At 35.7% G+C, this 19,213-nt stretch overlaps 1 protein-coding gene, 1 long non-coding RNA gene and 1 other non-coding gene across 3 annotated transcripts; 1 reads left to right on the top strand and 2 right to left on the bottom strand.

Moving 5' to 3' along the window:
* Window positions 1-4,632: 4,632 nt before the first annotated feature.
* Window positions 4,633-5,288, top strand: LOC133029308 (uncharacterized). Its single transcript, XR_009683453.1, has 2 exons — window positions 4,633-4,874; window positions 4,993-5,288. It is a non-coding gene; the product is annotated as an uncharacterized LOC133029308 (long non-coding RNA).
* Window positions 5,289-7,688: 2,400 nt separating this feature from the next.
* Window positions 7,689-7,795, bottom strand: LOC133033804 (small nucleolar RNA R71). The gene has a single exon (XR_009685867.1). It is a non-coding gene; the product is annotated as a small nucleolar RNA R71 (small nucleolar RNA).
* A 7,468-nt stretch (window positions 7,796-15,263) lies between these two features.
* Window positions 15,264-18,296, bottom strand: LOC115703894 (uncharacterized). Its single transcript, XM_061108483.1, has 5 exons — window positions 18,207-18,296; window positions 17,250-17,345; window positions 17,011-17,163; window positions 16,689-16,883; window positions 15,264-16,584 (listed from the first exon to the last, which is right to left on the bottom strand). Exons 1-5 carry the CDS (start codon window positions 18,222-18,224, stop codon window positions 16,264-16,266), a joined length of 783 nt encoding a protein of 260 aa, XP_060964466.1. The 5' UTR covers window positions 18,225-18,296; the 3' UTR covers window positions 15,264-16,263.
* Between the last annotated feature and the right edge of the window lie 917 nt (window positions 18,297-19,213).

The raw sequence follows: 19,213 nt of genomic DNA, 5'->3' as shown, positions 1-19,213 counted from the left end.
TCCCACTTTGTCCAAGATCGGTTCTAGTCAACTATAGTGAATCCACTAATAGTCTTGCTGGGATGATTGGAGTTTAATAACGGATCGTACGTGCCTTCCTAAAACGCCTCCAGTCATTATGGAAACGGACTTTCAATGACGTTTGATACCTGATAGTGATGATTTGCAAGCAACGAGTAACTTTGACCAAGATCGGCTCTAGTCAACTATAGTGAATCCACTAGTAGTCACGCTGGGATGATCGAGGAATGCATAACGGATTGTACATGCCTTCCTAAAATGCCCCCAATCATTATGGAAACAGACTTTCAATGGCGATTGATTCACTACTAGTGATGATTTGCAAGCAACGAGTAATTTTGACCAAGATCGTTTCTAGTTAACTATAGTGAATCCACTAATAGTCTTGTTGGGATGATCGGGGTTTAACAACGGATCGCACGTGCCTTCCTAAAATGCCCCCAGTCATTATGGAAATGGACTTTCAATGACGATTAATACCTGATAGTGATGATTTGCAAGCAACGAGTAACTTTGACCAAGATCGGTTCTAGTTAACTATAGTGAATCCACTAGTAGTCACGCTGGGATGATTGAGGAATGCATAACAGATCGTACATGCCTTCCTAAAACGCCCCAGTCATTATGGAAACAGACTTTCAATGATGATTGATTCACTACTAGTGATGATTTGCAAGCAACGAGTAACTTTGACCAAGATCGGTTCTAGTCAACTATAGTGAATCCACTAGTAGTCACGCCGGGATGATTGAGGAATGCATAACGGATTGTACATGCCTTCCTAAAACGCCCCCAGTCATTATGAAAACGGACTTTCAATGATGATTGATACCTGATAGTGATGATTTGCAAGCAACGAGTAACTTTGACCAAGATCGGTTCTAGTCAACTACAGTGAATCCACTAGTAGTCACGCTGGGATGATCGAGGAATGCATAACGGATTGTACATGCCTTCCTAAAATGCCCCTAGTCATTATGGAAACGGACTTTCAATGATGATTGATACCTGATAGTGATGATTTGCAAGCAACGAGTAACTTTGACCAAGATCGGTTCTAGTCAACTATAGTGAATCCACTAGTAGTCACGCTGGGATGATCGAGGAATGCATAACGGATTGTACATGCCTTCCTAAAATGCCCCCAATCATTATGGAAACAGACTTTCAATGGCGATTGATTCACTACTAGTGATGATTTGCAAGCAACGAGTAATTTTGACCAAGATCGTTTCTAGTTAACTATAGTGAATCCACTAATAGTCTTGTTGGGATGATCGGGGTTTAACAACGGATCGCACGTGCCTTCCTAAAATGCCCCCTGTCATTATGGAAATGGACTTTCAATGACGATTGATACCTGATAGTGATGATTTGCAAGCAACGAGTAACTTTGACCAAGATCGGTTCTAGTCAACTATAGTGAATCCACTAGTAGTCACGCTGGGATGATTGAGGAATGCATAACGGATCGTACATGCCTTCCTAAAACGCCCCCAGTCATTATGGAAACAGACTTTCAATGATGATTGATTCACTACTAGTGATGATTTGCAAGCAACGAGTAACTTTGACCAAGATCGGTTCTAGTCAACTATAGTGAATCCACTAGTAGTCACGCCGGGATGATTGAGGAATGCATAACGGATTGTACATGCCTTCCTAAAACGGCCCCAGTCATTATGAAAACGGACTTTCAATGATGATTGATACCTGATAGTGATGATTTGCAAGCAACGAGTAACTTTGACCAAGATCGGTTCTAGTCAACTATAGTGAACCCACTAGTAGTCACGCTGGGATGATCGAGGAATGCATAACGGATTGTACATGCCTTCCTAAAATGCCCCCAGTCATTATGGAAACGCACTTTCAATGATGATTGATACCTGATAGTGATGATTTGCAAGCAACGAGTAACTTTGACCAAGATCGGTTCTAGTCAACTATAGTGAATCCACTAGTAGTCACGCTGGGATGATCGGGGAATGCATAACAGATCGTACATGCCTTCCTAAAACGCCAGCAGTCATTATGAAAACGGACTTTCAATGATGATTGATACCTGATAGTGATGATTTGCAAGCAACGAGTAACTTTGACCAAGATCGGTTCTAGTCAACTATAGTGAATCCACTAGTAGTCACGCTGGGATGATGGAGGAATGCATAACGGATTGTACATGCCTTCCTAAAATGCCCCCAGTCATTATGGAAACAGACTTTCAATGGCGATTGATTCACTACTAGTGATGATTTGCAAGCAACGAGTAACTTTGACCAAGATCGTTTCTAGTTAACTATAGTGAATCCACTAATAGTCTTGCTGGGATGATCGGGGTTTAATAACGGATCGCACTTGCCTTCCTAAAACGCCCCCAGTCATTATAGAAACAGACTTTCAATGACGATTGATACCTGATAGTGATGATTTGCAAGCAACGAGTAACTTTGACCAAGATCGGTTCTAGTCAACTATAGTGAATCCACTAGTAGTCACGGTGGGATGATCGAGGAATGCATAACAGATCGTACATGCCTTCCTAAAACGCTAGCAGTCATTATTGAAACGGACGTTCAATGATGATTGATTCACTACTAGTGATGATTTGCAAGCAACGAGTAACTTTGACCAAGATCGTTTCCAGTTAACTATAGTGAATCCACTAATAGTCTTGCTGGGATGATCCGGGTTTAATAACGGATTGCATGTGCCTTCCTAAAACGCCCCTAGTCATTATGGAAACGGATTCAATGACGATTGATACCAAATAGTGATGATTTGCAAGCAACGAGTAACTTTGACCAAGATCGGTTCTAGTCAACTATAGTGAATCCACTAGTAGTCACGCCGGGATGATTGAGGAATGCATAACGGATTGTACATGACTTCCTAAAACGCCCCCAGTCATTATGGAAACATACTTTCAATGATGAATTATTCACTACTAGTGATGATTTGCAAGCAACGAGTAACTTTGACCAAGATCGGTTCTAGTCAACTATAGTGAATCCACTAGTAGTCACGCCGGGATGATTGAGGAATGCATAACGGATTGTACATGCCTTCCTAAAACGCCCCCAGTCATTATGGAAACAGACTTTCAATGATGATTGATTCACTACTAGTGATGATTTGCAAGCAACGAGTAACTTTGACCAAGATCGATTCTAGTCAACTATAGTGAATCCACTAGTAGTCACGCCGGGATGATTGAGGAATGCATAACGGATTGTACATGCCTTCCTAAAACGCCCCCAGTCATTATGGAAACAGACTTTCAATGATGATTGATTCACTACTAGTGATGATTTGCAAGCAACGAGTAACTTTGAAAGACATATGCTATACATTTATTTTTTAAAATTATTTATTTGAAAACCCAAAACTAACAACAATAAAAAATTAAAAAATTAAGATTGGTTTAAACGAGTTAACCCGACCAAACCGAAAAAAGTCATTGGGCGGGTTACACTTTTTTATTTTTTTTTCGTTGGGCGGGTTTCAATTAGATATTTGCAACCCGACATTTATATTGGGTTGGTAAAAATATACTATATCCCGACCAAACTGATCGATGTACACCCGTAGATATTAATATTTAGTCTAACATTTGTCATTGAGCAACACAATGACAAGTGTGTAGTCTTATCAATGGTACTACATCCTTATTAATAATCAAATAAGAAAAAAAAAATAAATAAATAAAGACAAAACAAAAAAAGACAAAAGAGTTAGGTATATAATAATCATCCATCTCCATATATATATATATATATATATATATATATCTCACTACTCAATAAACAAAGATTACCATTTACCAAACTTATCTCACCTCCTAACTTTAACTCAATCCTTATTTTTTCAATACCCTCTACTAGTTCACCATAACTTGCATACTTATTGCGAATGGAAAATCATGAAGCAATACCCTCTACGGGTTCACTTAATAAATCTTCTCATGAAAATAGCGATTCTGGATTCGTGCACCATTTGTCACTACCTCCATCTCCTTTACGCTATCTTAATCACATTGAGAAGAGGCTATGGGATGCCGAGCAAAAAATATTGCTAGCCGATGAACAGAAAAAGCTTTTGGTATCACAAGTTTCTTATTACAAAACAAAAATCTCAGATCTACAGCATGATTTAAAAATCCGTCGACAAATATCTTCCAGGGATGCGAATGATGTTGATAGACTAAAAAGGGCCTTGGCACATATGAAGCACGAAGCATGTACTCAATACAAAAGAAACCTTGAAATGATGATTGGTGGTGACAGTGGATCTGAAAAAACAGCAGGTCCCTAGTCAACTCTAATTTACTATGATGAGGTGTTAGTGATGTTGAATTATGTAGTGTGAACAATGTTTGATTTAAGTAGTTACTACCATATTCATGTTTTGAATGTATTATTTTCGTATTTCTATGTCTAATGTATTTTGAGTTGTCATCTATTTTAATATACATTAACAATTATTTCTTAATATTTATTTGCCTTTGAAAAAAACCTTACAAATAATAATAAAAAAAATCAAAAAGCATCTAGTTAACTGTATAAAATAATATACCACATAATGTCAAAAGGACACTTATAATAATATATTTTTAAAACACATTTGGTATAGTGATATGTCTTATATAAATACCCCTAAATAGAGAATGCTTAGAATACCACTTACTATTATATTGCACTTGCATATAAAAACTCTTTAAGTTAACTATGTCTTCCTCTCTTGTGACTTCTATCAATACTCGTCCAAAGTGCCATTGTGGCACAGATTCGGTGTGCCGAACTTCAAGGAGTGAAGAGAACCCTGGTAGAAGATTTTGGGGGTGTGGAAACTATGTAAGTTTTCCTTACACTTATTTTTTTAAAAAAAATATATATATAAAATAGATTTTCTTGACAAGTTTAAGCTATGGGTTATCATCATGTTTTTGTTTTTCTAAATTTTTTATTTTAGGATCGAGATTCTTGTAAGGTATGTCATTTTTTCGAGTGGGTGGATCCAGATGTTCTGGTTGGAGTAATGTAGTATTGCAGAGGTTGGAAAGAAAAATTGAGGACCAAAGTAAAGAGATCAAGTTACTTAAGAAATTTGTGTTATTCCTAATTTGTGTTGAACTAATAAAATTATTGTTGTATTGAAAATGTATAACTAATCCATGATATGAGTGTTTTTCTTATTAAACTTATGTAATCAGTAGTTTGAGTTAATATGTTGTAATGTATAATTAATATCATGGATTCTTATTATAATATTAATGTGTTATGTTGTTGGTTACAAAAAAAAAATGTCATAAATTATTATTATTATTATCCTTATTATTATTATATTTATTATAATTATTATTATATTAGTTTAGTATGTTTCACCTAATGGATCACTAGTGTGTGGTCTTATCAAGAGTACTATATATTCTCATTTTAGTTAATATAACCTACTGATAACTCTATGTTATAGAGTTAATTTTTATGCTTTTAAACTAAAGTATTGTGAGGAGAGTAATGAAAATGTGTTTATTTTGCTTATTTTTAATTAGTTTTAGTGTTATTGTCTATTTAGTAATCTAACCTTTAAGTTTTGTAAATATTGATATTGTTGGGTGTGTTTTCCAATTAACGGTGCTTATTTTGTTGAAAAAGGAGGAATTAAATTTATAGGTAAAAGAGAAAGAAGCAAGGAAGAAAATGAATACAAGCTGGAACTGGGTTAATTGCTGAAGCAATGCTAAAGCAATGCTGAGTGAATTCAGCATCCTGGCAGTGACGTGGAAACACGAATTTCACTTATCCACCTCAGCAACTTCGGTCCAATCACTCAAATTACATCAGCTAGCTGACATTGAAGAAAGGGGTCTCACCCTAGTGGGCCAAAGTGGAAAAGTTTGGGCTTCTATTTTGGGTGAGGAGGTTGGTACCCTAAAAACCCAACAACAAAAAGAGAAGGAAAGGGAAGTACACCATCATCATCTTCATCATCTTGTATGTACAGTACGGGGCAGCTGCCATTTTTTCTATGGAGGAGCTTTAATTGCAGCAGGAAGTACAACAAAGAAGAAAGAAGAGGGGACCAAGCCTAGTGTTTGAATTTTCTTTTACCCTTTCTTGATAGTCTTCTTTATTTTTCTCTTTGTTATTGTTGTTTGTACTTAGTATTCAAAACTTCTTGAGATTGTAAATTTGGGCAGCAGCCATGGATGAAGTATTTTTAGCTTGGATTTTATCTTTTTATTTGAATATGAGCTAAGCTTTTGAGGCTTGAATGACTATGAAATTCTAAGTTGGGTATGATTAAATTTTAAGCTTACTTTAGTATTTGTTTGCCTTTGTTCATTCAAGTGAGTTTCATTTTAATTGATTGTTGTTTTTTGGCCATTAATAACAATTTGCTAAGCTAGATCTTGTACTGGAAGGGCTAGATCTAGTAGTTCAACTTGAATGAAGCAAGTGAAAACCTAGATTTAGGCTTTTCTTTGTAAGTGGATAGGAATATTTCATTTACCTTGCATAACTTACCAAATGAATGCTTGAATGGTGTCCTGCTTGCTGGTTTGATATAGGAATATATTGAGCTTAATGGTAGGATTAAAGTTGTGAGTGTTGGAAAATTCTCACAAGCCTAGAGGAATTTGTTGTTATCTCTGTGCAGAATGCTAAAGTAATGCTGAACCAATGCTGTACTGACTGTAAAAAACCTGACTAGAAGGAATTAGTTATTCAAGCCATTTTTGCCATATTATATTTTTTATCTTGCAAACAATTTTTCTAGCAGCAGTAGTTTTAATTTTAGCAAGTTTAATTCTTGTCAATTTTAATTTTGAATCATTACTCAACCATTTACATATTATTTCTTTTTATTTTAAGTTGTAATTAGTTGATTTTACATCAAACTTTGTTTGCAATCCCTGTGGAGACGATCTTACTTATCACTTTATTACTTGTTTGACTGCGTATACTTGCGTATATAATTTTCACAACAAGTTTTTGGCGCCGTTGCCGGGGATTGAAACTAAAAATTGTGTATTATCAACTATTTTGCAATTTATTTTCTGGTTTAAGGTTTTAATCCTATTTGGTGCGCTGAATTTTTATTTTTCAGGTGTAAACTAGTGTATGAACGAGCAAGAAGAAGACCTTGAACTTGCTCCTATTGACCCCGAAATTGAACGCACTTTCAGACAAAGGAGGAAGGAACAAAAGGCTAGAAAACGTTGCAATATGGCCGATGGGTTTGAAATTGGAGGTGCTCATAACGAAGCCAATCCTATTGCTTTGGCCGATGATAGAGCCCGAGCAATAAGAGAGTATGCAGCCCCTATGTTCAATGAGCTAAATCCGGGTATTGTGAGACCCGAAATTCAAGCACCTCACTTTGAGCTCAAGCCCGTGATGTTTCAAATGCTCCAAACGGTTGGTCAATTTGGTGGGTCGCCAACGGAAGATCCTCACCTCCATATTCGCTCATTTTTGGAGGTGAGTGATTCTTTCAAGCTACAAGGAGTAAGTGAAGAGGCTTTAAGATTGAAGTTGTTCCCATTTTCTTTGAGGGATCGGGCTAGAGCATGGCTTAATACTCTTCCTCCCGATTCGGTGACTAATTGGAATGACTTGGCTGAAAAATTTTTGAGAAAGTACTTTCCTCCAACAAGAAATGCAAAGTTTCGAAGCGAGATCATGTCCTTTCAACAATTGGAAGATGAGACTACTAGTGATGCATGGGAAAGGTTCAAGGAGTTGTTGAGGAAGTGCCCACACCATGGTATTCCCCATTGTATCCAACTTGAGACATTTTACAATGGTCTCAATGCGGCTTCTAGGATGGTGTTGGACGCTTCGGCTAATGGAGCCATTCTTTCCAAGTCTTACAATGAAGCTTTTGAGATTTTGGAAAGGATAGCTAGCAACAACTATCAATGGTCAACTAATAGAGCTCCGACAAGTCGAAAAGTAGCGGGTGTCCTTGAAGTAGATGCTTTGACCGCTCTAACCGCTCAAATGGCCTCAATGACCAACATTTTGAAGAATATGAATATGGGAGGAAGTGTACAACCAGCCGCTGCCATTCAAAGGGCAGAAATCTCTTGTGTGTATTGTGGTGATGGGCATACTTTTGAAAATTGCCCTTCAAATCCAGCTTCGGTTTGCTATGTGGGTAATCAAAACTTCAACCGCAACAACAATCCATACTCAAACTCCTACAATCCGGCATGGAAGCATCATCCGAACTTTTCATGGGGAGGTCAAGGGGCAAGTTCAAGTGGAGCACAACAAGCACAAGGAAAGCAATCATTTCCACCGGGTTTTTCTCAACAACCAAGACCTCAACAACCTCACCAACCTCAAGGCTCTCAAACTAGTTCTTTGGAGAGCTTAATGAGAGATTATATGGCCAAGAATGACGCTGTAATTCAAAGCCAAGCAGCATCTCTTCGGAATCTTGAAGTTCAATTGGGGCAATTGGCCAATGATTTGAAGAATAGACCACAAGGCACTTTGCCTAGTGACACCGAAAACCCAAGAAGAGATTGCAAAGAACATTGCAAAGCGGTAACCTTGAGAAGTGGAAAAATAATTGAGTCAAATGTGGCTGCAGCAGGCAGTAAAGAGCCCTCTTCAATCCAAAAAGAGGGGGAAATGAAGAAAAAACCAGCAACTTCAGCTGCTGAAATTCCCCCAGTAGTTACAGCATCCAGTCAGCATTCTACTGCAGAAAAGTCTTTGCAAAAGCCACCGCTACCATTTCCTCAACGGTTCAAGAAGCAACAAGACGATGGTCAATTCCGGAGATTTCTTGATGTTCTAAAGCAGCTCCACATCAATATACCTTTAGTGGAAGCTTTGGAGCAAATGCCAACTTATGTGAAGTTTTTGAAGGATATTTTGACAAAGAAAAGGAGGCTTGGCGAGTTTGAAACGGTCGCTTTGACGGAGGGATGTAGTGCTATGTTGAAAAGTAAAATTCCACCCAAATTGAAAGATCCGGGCAGCTTTACAATTCCTATTTCTATAGGGGGTCGAGATGTTGGAAGAGCTCTTTGTGACTTGGGAGCTAGTATTAATCTCATGCCTATGTCTATTTTTAGGAAGTTGGGAATTGGAGAAGCAAGGCCAACCACCGTCACTTTGCAATTAGCGGATCGTTCCATGGCTCATCCGGAAGGGAAAATTGAAGATGTGTTGGTACAAGTGGATAAGTTCATTTTTCCGGCCGATTTCATTATTCTTGACTATGAGGAAGATAGGGAAGTTCCAATCATTTTAGGGAGGCCATTTCTTGCCACGGGAAGAACTTTGATAGATGTTGAAAAGGGAGAGCTTACCATGAGAGCTCAAGATGAGCAAGCCACATTCAAGGTCTTTCATCCTATGCGTGCTCCGGATGCAATAGGAGAATGCTTAGCAATTGGAGATATGGATCCTAACATGGTTGAGGAGTCCAAATTCAAAAATAGTAAGAAGGTGAGAAAGAAGATTCCCCTTAAAGAAATTTCTAAGGATCACGAGCCGCAAGAAAGCAAAGACAAAACATCATTTGACCCTAAAAAACCACCCAAAAAGAAGAGAAAGAAAAAGAAGTTTAGTAGAAAATTTTGGTCTCAAATGTTTGAAGTTGGGCAACAAGTGATTTTTGCTAACTCTTTAATGAAGGCTACTCATGGACGACTAGATTCAAGGTGTGATGGATCTTTCTTGGTGGTGAGAGTGTACCCCGATGGGGTGGTAGAACTACGTGATGCACTTTCAAGAAGAAAATTTTTGGTGAAAGGCCAAGGAGTGAAGTTTGGGAGCGGTGAGGTTGATCGAGCAAAGACCTCCATCACATTGGAAGAGGCTTGAGGAAGAAGGGTCTCGGGTTGTCATGGCTTTAGTGAATCACATTTGGGCAACCCAAGAGCGGAGGAACAGGATTATATTTAGTTATATATATGCTATGTAATAAGTTTGGGGTGTGCCACCCCTTGAAAAAAAAAGAAAGACAAAAAAAAGAAAAAAAGAAAAAGAAAAAAAAAAGAGGAAAAGAAGAAAAAGGAAAAAAAAATTAGTATATACATACTTATATAATTACATATATATATAACTTTTAATTTCCTACATTTACTAATGATTTCGCTGTAGTGTGGTGATCTTTATTGCTGGTGCAAAGCAAGGAATGACAGAAAAAAGGAAATTTCTTGCAATATGGTGTGAGCAAATTTGTATGTTGAAGCAGTAGGTCCCAGTACAGCATTGGATCAGCATCGCTTCAGCATTTTGAAGCAGAGACTCTAGTGGGGAAGAGTTCAAATCTTGAGGGAGTTTTCTTTTTCTCCTTAGTTAAATTGTTATTGCTGGTTGTGTTTGATTGTTTACTTAGTTTACTTTTATTGTCGTCTTTAGTTGTGTGAGTAATAAATATTATGTGGATTAGATGTGTATTAATCATGTTGTTTTGTCATGTTTGTGATGTTATGTTTTAGCTTGCAAATGAGAAAAATACTGCTTGTGTTTTCAGCTTGGTTTAGGGTAGCGCTCGATGATGAAACATATCCATTTTCCTCCATTTGTGGAGTGCCTTGGTTTGTGTGTTGAAAATGCTAATTTTAAGTGTTATTTTTGTCTACATGCTAGCCTATGAGGAATGCTTTCAACAATTGTGTGCTTGTGTTATCCCACCATACTTTGAGTTTTTAGAATAGCCAACGCTTTGAGAGAGTTTAAGCATCTAGAATTAGCTAGTGTAATCCTTGAGGCGAAATCCTAGCGAGCTTTATAACTTAGAAATGATTTAGGCCATCTTTGGACGTTTGAGCCTTTCTAACCTTCCCTATGAATTCAATTTTTCCCTAGTCACCCAAGTTTGAGCCATTTAGCCTATTATTGTTGTGCAACCCAATCCTACATCTAACGCCAATCTTAATTTGCATTTCCACATATGTCCTAACTTAATTACTCACTTGTCAAGAGCCAAGTTTCACATTAAGTTTGGGGTGAGTGCGGTGAGTGTAACTTGTGGCGAGCTAATTCAAGGTTATACTTTTAGCCACATTGGGGACAATGTTGGGTTGTAAGTTTGGGGTGGGGGAATTAGCTCACAAAGTATATGAGTATGAACTTTCAATTAACCTTCTCTTGCTATTTATTATATAAGTATAATATAGTAATAAATGTCTTTCTAATATATGAAAAAAAAAATCAGCAATGAAAAAAAAAAACAAAACAAAAAAATACATATGCTTGCAACTAAGTTTGGGGTGTTCCACCCATTTTAGTTCAAAAAAAAAAAGGGAGAGAATAAACATAGCAAGAGAAGTCAATTTTAATATCAAGTACTTGTGAGTATTGAATTAGGGAAGAGGGTCAAGAGAAAAAAATTTTTTAAGGAAGAGACTCGGTTTTTGACAAGTGAAGTGGTTAGGTGTTGAGCTAGCTTAAATACATCCTATACCATACCATAACCCAAGCCTAACATTCAAGCCTAGTCAAGTCCTTTTGATCTAAGTTGTAAAGCTAAGCTACATTAGTGGAGAGGATTGCACTAATTCAACTTATGGAAGCAAACCTTTAAACTTGAGGATCAAAGGTGGTTGTTATAGAAATTCAAGTTGTTGGTGGGAAGTATTTGCACACTTATTTGATCGAATTACTCTTGATAAGTTTTAAGGACATAAATAGTATGCAAAATTCTGTTGAAACACACAAGTTCGAGGCATATTCACTACTGCCAATTACACTTCCATTTCATCTAATTCTGAGAGCAAATTTCGTCCCTAGACCAAGTGTGAAAGAGCAAGATTTTCTCTACTGCAAGCGTGTTAGTGTCGCTGTCATTTTCTGTTCTTATTGTTTAGTTCTTTGTGTTTTTCATTACTCGAGGACGAGCAATACTCTAAGTTTGGGGTGTGATAACTCTATGTTATAGAGTTAATTTTTATGCTTTTAAACTAAAGTATTGTGAGGAGAGTAATGAAAATGTGTTTATTTTGCTTATTTTTAATTAGTTTTAGTGTTATTGTCTATTTAGTAATCTAACCTTTAAGTTTTGTAAATATTGATATTGTTGGGTGTGTTTTCCAATTAACGGTGCTTATTTTGTTGAAAAAGGAGGAATTAAATTTATAGGTAAAAGAGAAAGAAGCAAGGAAGAAAATGAATACAAGCTGGAACTGGGTTAATTGCTGAAGCAATGCTGAGTGAATTCAGCATCCTGGCAGTGACGTGGAAACACGAATTTCACTTATCCACCTCAGCAACTTCGGTCCAATCACTCAAATTACATCAGCTAGCTGACATGGAAGAAAGGGGTCTCACCCTAGTGGGCCAAAGTGGAAAAGTTTGGGCTTCTATTTTGGGTGAGGAGGTTGGTACCCTAAAAACCCAACAACAAAAAGAGAAGGAAAGGGAAGTACACCATCATCATCTTCATCATCTTGTATGTACAGTACGGGGCAGCTGCCATTTTTTCTATGGAGGAGCTTTAATTGCAGCAGGAAGTACAACAAAGAAGAAAGAAGAGGGGACCAAGCCTAGTGTTTGAATTTTCTTTTACCCTTTCTTGATAGTCTTCTTTATTTTTCTCTTTGTTATTGTTGTTTGTACTTAGTATTCAAAACTTCTTGAGATTGTAAATTTGGGCAGCAGCCATGGATGAAGTATTTTTAGCTTGGATTTTATCTTTTTATTTGAATATGAGCTAAGCTTTTGAGGCTTGAATGACTATGAACTTCTAAGTTGGGTATGATTAAATTTTAAGCTTACTTTAGTATTTGTTTGCCTTTGTTCATTCAAGTGAGTTTCATTTTAATTGATTGTTGTTTTTTGGCCATTAATAACAATTTGCTAAGCTAGATCTTGTACTGGAAGGGCTAGATCTAGTAGTTCAACTTGAATGAAGCAAGTGAAAACCTAGATTTAGGCTTTTCTTTGTAAGTGGATAGGAATATTTCATTTACCTTGCATAACTTACCAAATGAATGCTTGAATGGTGTCCTGCTTGCTGGTTTGATATAGGAATATATTGAGCTTAATGGTAGGATTAAAGTTGTGAGTGTTGGAAAATTCTCACAAGCCTAGAGGAATTTGTTGTTATCTCTGTGCAGAATGCTAAAGTAATGCTGAACCAATGCTGTACTGACTGTAAAAAACCTGACTAGAAGGAATTAGTTATTCAAGCCATTTTTGCCATATTATATTTTTTATCTTGCAAACAATTTTTCTAGCAGCAGTAGTTTTAATTTTAGCAAGTTTAATTCTTGTCAATTTTAATTTTGAATCATTACTCAACCATTTACATATTATTTCTTTTTATTTTAAGTTGTAATTAGTTGATTTTACATCAAACTTTGTTTGCAATCCCTGTGGAGACGATCTTACTTATCACTTTATTACTTGTTTGACTGCGTATACTTGCGTATATAATTTTCACAACACCTACAACTTTATGTACTATATAATTTTTTGTTTTACTTTAAACACAATAAGAACAAAGTGATGCATGCAAGAATTGAATAGCCTTTGAATGACATTAAAATATAAATAAAAAATAAACTAAAAATTTGTCATGCATAGTAAACACTGGGTCATGCATCACATACTTTTTATACATAATTAATATACTCACGTCAGTGAGTGAATATATATTATGAATAAGTAATATAGATATTATTAGACAAATATAGTCTATATCTTAGCAAATATTACATTATCTGATATAATATTACTTAAAAAAAAAACTGAAATAAACTACAAATCTGATATAATATATGAGTTATGAGCTAGGGGGCCTATGAGTTATTACTATTTGGTGTACCCTGGTTAAGTTTATCATTGAGCAACACAATAATTAGTGTGTAGTCTTATCAATGGTACTATATCCTAATTTTAGCAAATATAACCTACAACTTTATGTACTATATATCATTTTGTTTTACTTTAAACACAACAAAAGCAAAGTGACGTGCATGTAAGAGTTAATTGCTTTACTTTGGGTTTTGATACCAAGACAATGACTAATGTATAATAGTCTTATCTAATGGTAAAAAAGTTTGAAAGAGATTAATATAAATAGGTGTATTTTACTTTAAGAAAGCCACATTTTTCTTCATCCACTAGCTTGAATAGAACTCCTTCAACACACAAAAAAAAAAAAAAATGGTGAGTGAAGCTTCATCCTCTAATGATACTTTCAATCCCATGCTTAAACAAAATAATAGTATTGATGATATTATTCTTAGAGATGTATATACACCCAAAGTTCATTCCCGACTTCCTGAAGATGCCCTAAAGTATCTCAATGGTCTTGAGGTTAAGTATTTTGACAATGATTTAGAACTGTTGAGAAAATCAAGTGAGCTCCGAGAAGTTAAAGAAGAGATGGATACTTTGAGGAAAAAAATCATTGAGCTGGAAAGAAGAGCTATGGATACCGAAGCCAAATGTTGCAAAATTAATGAAGAATGGTTGCTAAAAGAGAAGGCTTGGGACATGGAACTTGCTAGGGCTGAACATCGGGCGGGTTTACCGGGTTTCGGGTTGGCGGGTTTCGGGTTCACGGGTTTCGGGTTCAAAAAATTGAAACCGAACCCGGACCCGAATAGGGCATGGGTTGGCGGGTTGGCGGGTTGGCGGGTCACGGGTTGGCGGGTTTCGGTTGGTCGGGTTTGGCGGGTTGGCGGGTTGGCCCGGTCAACTCAGTCAACTCGGTCAACTCTTTAAAAAAAATTAATTTTTTATTCAAATAATTATTTTTTTATTTTTTTATTTATTAAATTAAGCATATATAATATAACAATTTGTTCATAGTATCTATTATTGAAGAAAAAAATACATAATCAATCCAACCAACAAACAAACAACCTATTTATCAAAGATTCAAATCAAACTTCATATTCATGTTCATGAATCATGATAAAAGTGAAAACTAAAATATTTCAAAATACATCCATATCCAATATCCATAGTCCATAAAAATCTAAAGTGCATATTATATATATATATAAATAAAAAGAGTAATAAAAGAAATATATATAATATATTTATAAACCGGGTTGGCGGGCGGGTTCGCGGGTTCAACCCGAAACCCGGTACCCCTAAAATCTCAACCCGCCAACCCACCCGAAGGGTACCGGGTTGAACCCAACCCGCCCGAAACTTTTTAAAATTTTTTTTTTTGCGGGTTCACTAGTTCGGGTTCGGGCGGGTTGCTCGGGTTCGGGTCAAACCCGCTCAAAATGTTCAGCCCTAGAACTTGCTGCACTGGATGTTAAGTTTATCACCCTCAAACGTGAAGCTGTGAGCCAATACACAAAGCGTTTGGAGATGCGACTTGATGAAGTATGTTCGAAGGGGAAGAAAAAAAAGAACTTAAATTTGATAGTTATTTAGTTGTGATTTCTTTATATCTAGTTGGCTTTTTTTCTTAATGGCTGTTATTTCAAAATATTAAACAAAGTTGGTTTTAGTTTTCTTGTAAAAGTTTATTTTATCTTTTTTAGTAATATTTATCATGAAGAGTTGAAAGGACAATGAGTTAAACTTTTTCTTTTTAATTAATATAAAATTTTTTACTATGCATATTTATAATATAGTTTTTGAAAATGTGAATAAAATTAAATTATTACAAGCAAACAATTTTTGTATAGTTGCAAAATAGCAAGTTGTATTGTGTAAAAAATCTTAAGTTGAGGTAAGAACTAAACCCTAAATATTTATTTAAATAAGAAAAATTATTTCTAACTTATACAGATAATATTTAAGATCATAACTAAACATGCATATCATATATTGTAACACAATATTTGGTTACAATTGGTTAAAGTCTTGCATATACAAGACCCATAAGGTAGTTACATATACAAATTATATAATTGCTTAACAATGCATATTCTAAAAGGCATATCAAGGCATAAACATCTAATGCAAATAGTTCCATAATAAACATCTTAAGTTGAGGTAAGAATCACACAATAAATATTTATTTCAATAAGAAAAATTATTTCTAACTCATAAAGATAATATCTAAGATCATAACTAAACATGCATATCATATATTGTAACACAATATTTGGTTACATTTGGTTAATGTCTTGCATATACAAGACCCACAAGGTAGTTACATATACAAATTATATAATTGCTTAACAATGCATATTCTAAAAGGCATATCAAGGCATAAACATCTCATGCAAATAGTTCCATAATAAACATCTACAGACAAAATAACCAAGTATTCTTCCAATTAAAAAGTACTCAAATGCTACTCATTGTCTCCGACCAAGTCTCTCATAGTCAGATTACTGCCGCTGGACATTCTCTTCCTGGACTTAGTTGACGACGAAGGCACCATGTTTTTCGCTCGCGACTTCTTACTTTTAAACCTTGGATCAACAGGGGATTTCTCAGGAGACTTGATAACCAATTCCTTGTCAGTATGTACAGGAGTAGATGGGGGAACATCTAAGACATTGTTAACTGAATACATCTCAGCAACATCTGCCAAAACAGTAGCCCTACACTCATTTTTTGGATGCTGAATTAGATTCATCATGATATTAAACCTGTCTTGACTGGTTACATGCTGAAAGTTAGAAGACAAAACAAATATTAGTTAATTATTGCTTATCCACTATATGAAATTTTCAATTTAAGTCTAATTTCAATCACTTGTACTTGAAAAAATACCTCAACATCAATTTCAGCAACATTGCCTCTATTGAAGAAATGTTCCATGAATTTCATTACATATACTCCACAATCTACCCCATTATCTTGCTGCGGCACTCGTCTTGCGTAATCTAGGGGAAGTGATGCAAAGTTAAATTTCTCTCCTAATTCCAGAGCCATATCCACTTGGAGAAGATCATCAAGTGTTCTTAACTGCAAGGTATAAGAGATGAAGATCTTTAAATTACTTAATAATTTCGTTATTCAACTTGGATTCTAGTTTTCATCTAAAAAAAACTTGGAACCTAGAATGTGAAATGAAACAATCGAAAGTAAGTACCATTTCAGAAGCAGCTCGTACACGGAAATCTTTCAGATCCTTCCCGCGTGGTGTTTTCAGGCTGTCCCAAATGAATGCCTTACTCGCCAACATGTCTATGTCACACATGAACCAGTGGGGAGTTTTAGTTTTGCATATGACCGGGACACACATCTGCATATGAAAGGGACAGAAATTTATTATTACCATAACATCATTATAATTAACTAAATGATTAAAAAAAACTAAAGGGTCATTACATGTTCAGTTTTTGCCAACTTGCCGTAAAATAGATCCCTCCAATTTTGTTGTCTTGCCCAAGTGCTAACAGAGCATGACAACCCAAGATTTTCATGCTATTTAAACAAAAATCATAACCATTATTGTTATGCAGATATCAAGTAATGGAATATTCAAGAGCTTAGAATGCAGAGTAGTGAAAAACTCCGAGAAGAAGCAGATTTCTTTTGTTTTATTCTATATCAAAAGATAACATATTTTGGTAAAAAAATAATAAAACACTTTGGTATATAAAACAAATGCAGGAAAAAAGCATTCCTTAAGTGTTTTAGACATAAATAAGTAAAAGGTATAAATAAAAACTAATGTAGAATTGTATAAACATAAATGATCAACAACACAAAACCCCCTTAGCTTAGTTTCATACTAGAGTTCTATTAAAACTTGGAACTAGGGTAAAAATTATGGGATTTAATTTCTAGAAAGTTTGAACTTCTTTCCATGCATCAATAGCTGAAACCAATCCAATATTTGGGAATAAAACTACAACCATCAACAGAGAAAACATGTAATAATTAATTATTCATTTGATTCTATAGATTAAATAATTCTTATTGTTGTAGATCTGTATTGGTTTATTATTCTGTTTAAGAAAATATGTTGGATTATTTATTTCTATTTGAGAGGAACCCTTTTCTTTAATTTTTGGTTGAATTAAAACCATGTAATAAGATGCAAAAGTTAAGCATATACAGTGATTAGTTGTGTTGGATCCCCAGCTTGGGAGAAAAGGTTTTGGCTCTATTATCATTACTATTATATTATTCAAGGGATAAAGAGTAAGGAACTATGTAGATGTGACAGTTAAACTTGAAAAATATTTATCTAATAAATAAAATAAAGTTTATAAAACAAATCACACAGTTTGAATAGAAAATATAAATACACGTGCTCATATTAATACTAATGAGACTTACAGAGACCCGACAAGGCATAAACCAATATTTCGGTACTCCATCTGGGGCTGCTTCACGTTCTTTCAGCGTCAATAAGTGTGCGTAGCAACTAATAACCTGCACAAATCAACATGCCACTAAGCATAATCTCTTCGTAGTATTTTTTTTCTTCTAATAATGCTTAGAACAGATAAATATTAATGAAGACATTTATTGAATCAGTTATTTCCATTCCAGGCTTCAAGCACAGTAGTTGTTGCCGAAAAAGTTCAAGTTTTTGAAATTTCACAAAAGGGTACCTGCCAATGAGACAATGGAATTAGGTACAATATATGGTAATACTAATACACAGTCTTACTCAACTACCAATCTACTAATTAAAGACTTACCCTTTATCAAAATTTTTTCCGAAAACGAACATTGCCAGCTTAAATTCAATCTCGCTTGCTGGCTCCTTCAACTGGAAAGTGTCCACATACAATTCCTTGCTTGAGTGGAATCTTTTTTCGGTCTTTTGATACGCGTTTGAAGCAAGGAGAACTTTGATGGCCGAGGTGCATTGACCTTCATGACCGATGTCTTCTACCATTGTCAAATCCACAGGGCCAACCTCATATTGATTGTTGGTAGGCGGGTTGTCAAACTCCAAATTTCTCGTGTTTTCATTTTCAAACTGATCCTCATTTGAAGTGCTCATCGAGCTAGTTTCTTTGTCGGCCTCCTCATCATCTCTCTCCCCGTCCTTATCACTAACTTCCATCATTTCTTTGTCGGCCTCCTCATCATTTCTCTCCCCGTCCTTATCAATAACTTCCATCAGTTCTTTTAGTAGAGATTGCCTCAACTCCATTAACACGGACTGCCTCAACTCTTTCATCACTGTTTGATGCAACTCGGCTGTCACAGATTTTCTCACCTCAGGTAATATAGCTTCACGAAGCTCTGGAATAAAAGATTCCTTAACCTCGTCAATGATAGATTGCTTCATAGTGACGAAGCCCTTTCCGATGTCCTTAGAGATGTCGGCT

Source organism: Cannabis sativa, chromosome 1 (assembly GCF_029168945.1).
Source record: "Cannabis sativa cultivar Pink pepper isolate KNU-18-1 chromosome 1, ASM2916894v1, whole genome shotgun sequence".
Classification (NCBI taxonomy): Eukaryota; Viridiplantae; Streptophyta; class Magnoliopsida; order Rosales; family Cannabaceae; genus Cannabis; species Cannabis sativa.
This window is presented reverse-complemented; position numbering and strand designations above follow the sequence as displayed.

What these genes read in the sequence shown, in the direction of transcription:
- LOC115703894 (XM_061108483.1), bottom strand. An exon ending in AGTTGGCAAAAACTGAACAT is followed by an intron (nt 17,164 to 17,249) that starts GTAATGACCCTT and finishes TTTCATATGCAG; the next exon opens with ATGTGTGTCCCGGTCATATG. An exon ending in TTGCTGAAATTGATGTTGAG is followed by an intron (nt 16,585 to 16,688) that starts GTATTTTTTCAA and finishes TCTAACTTTCAG; the next exon opens with CATGTAACCAGTCAAGACAG.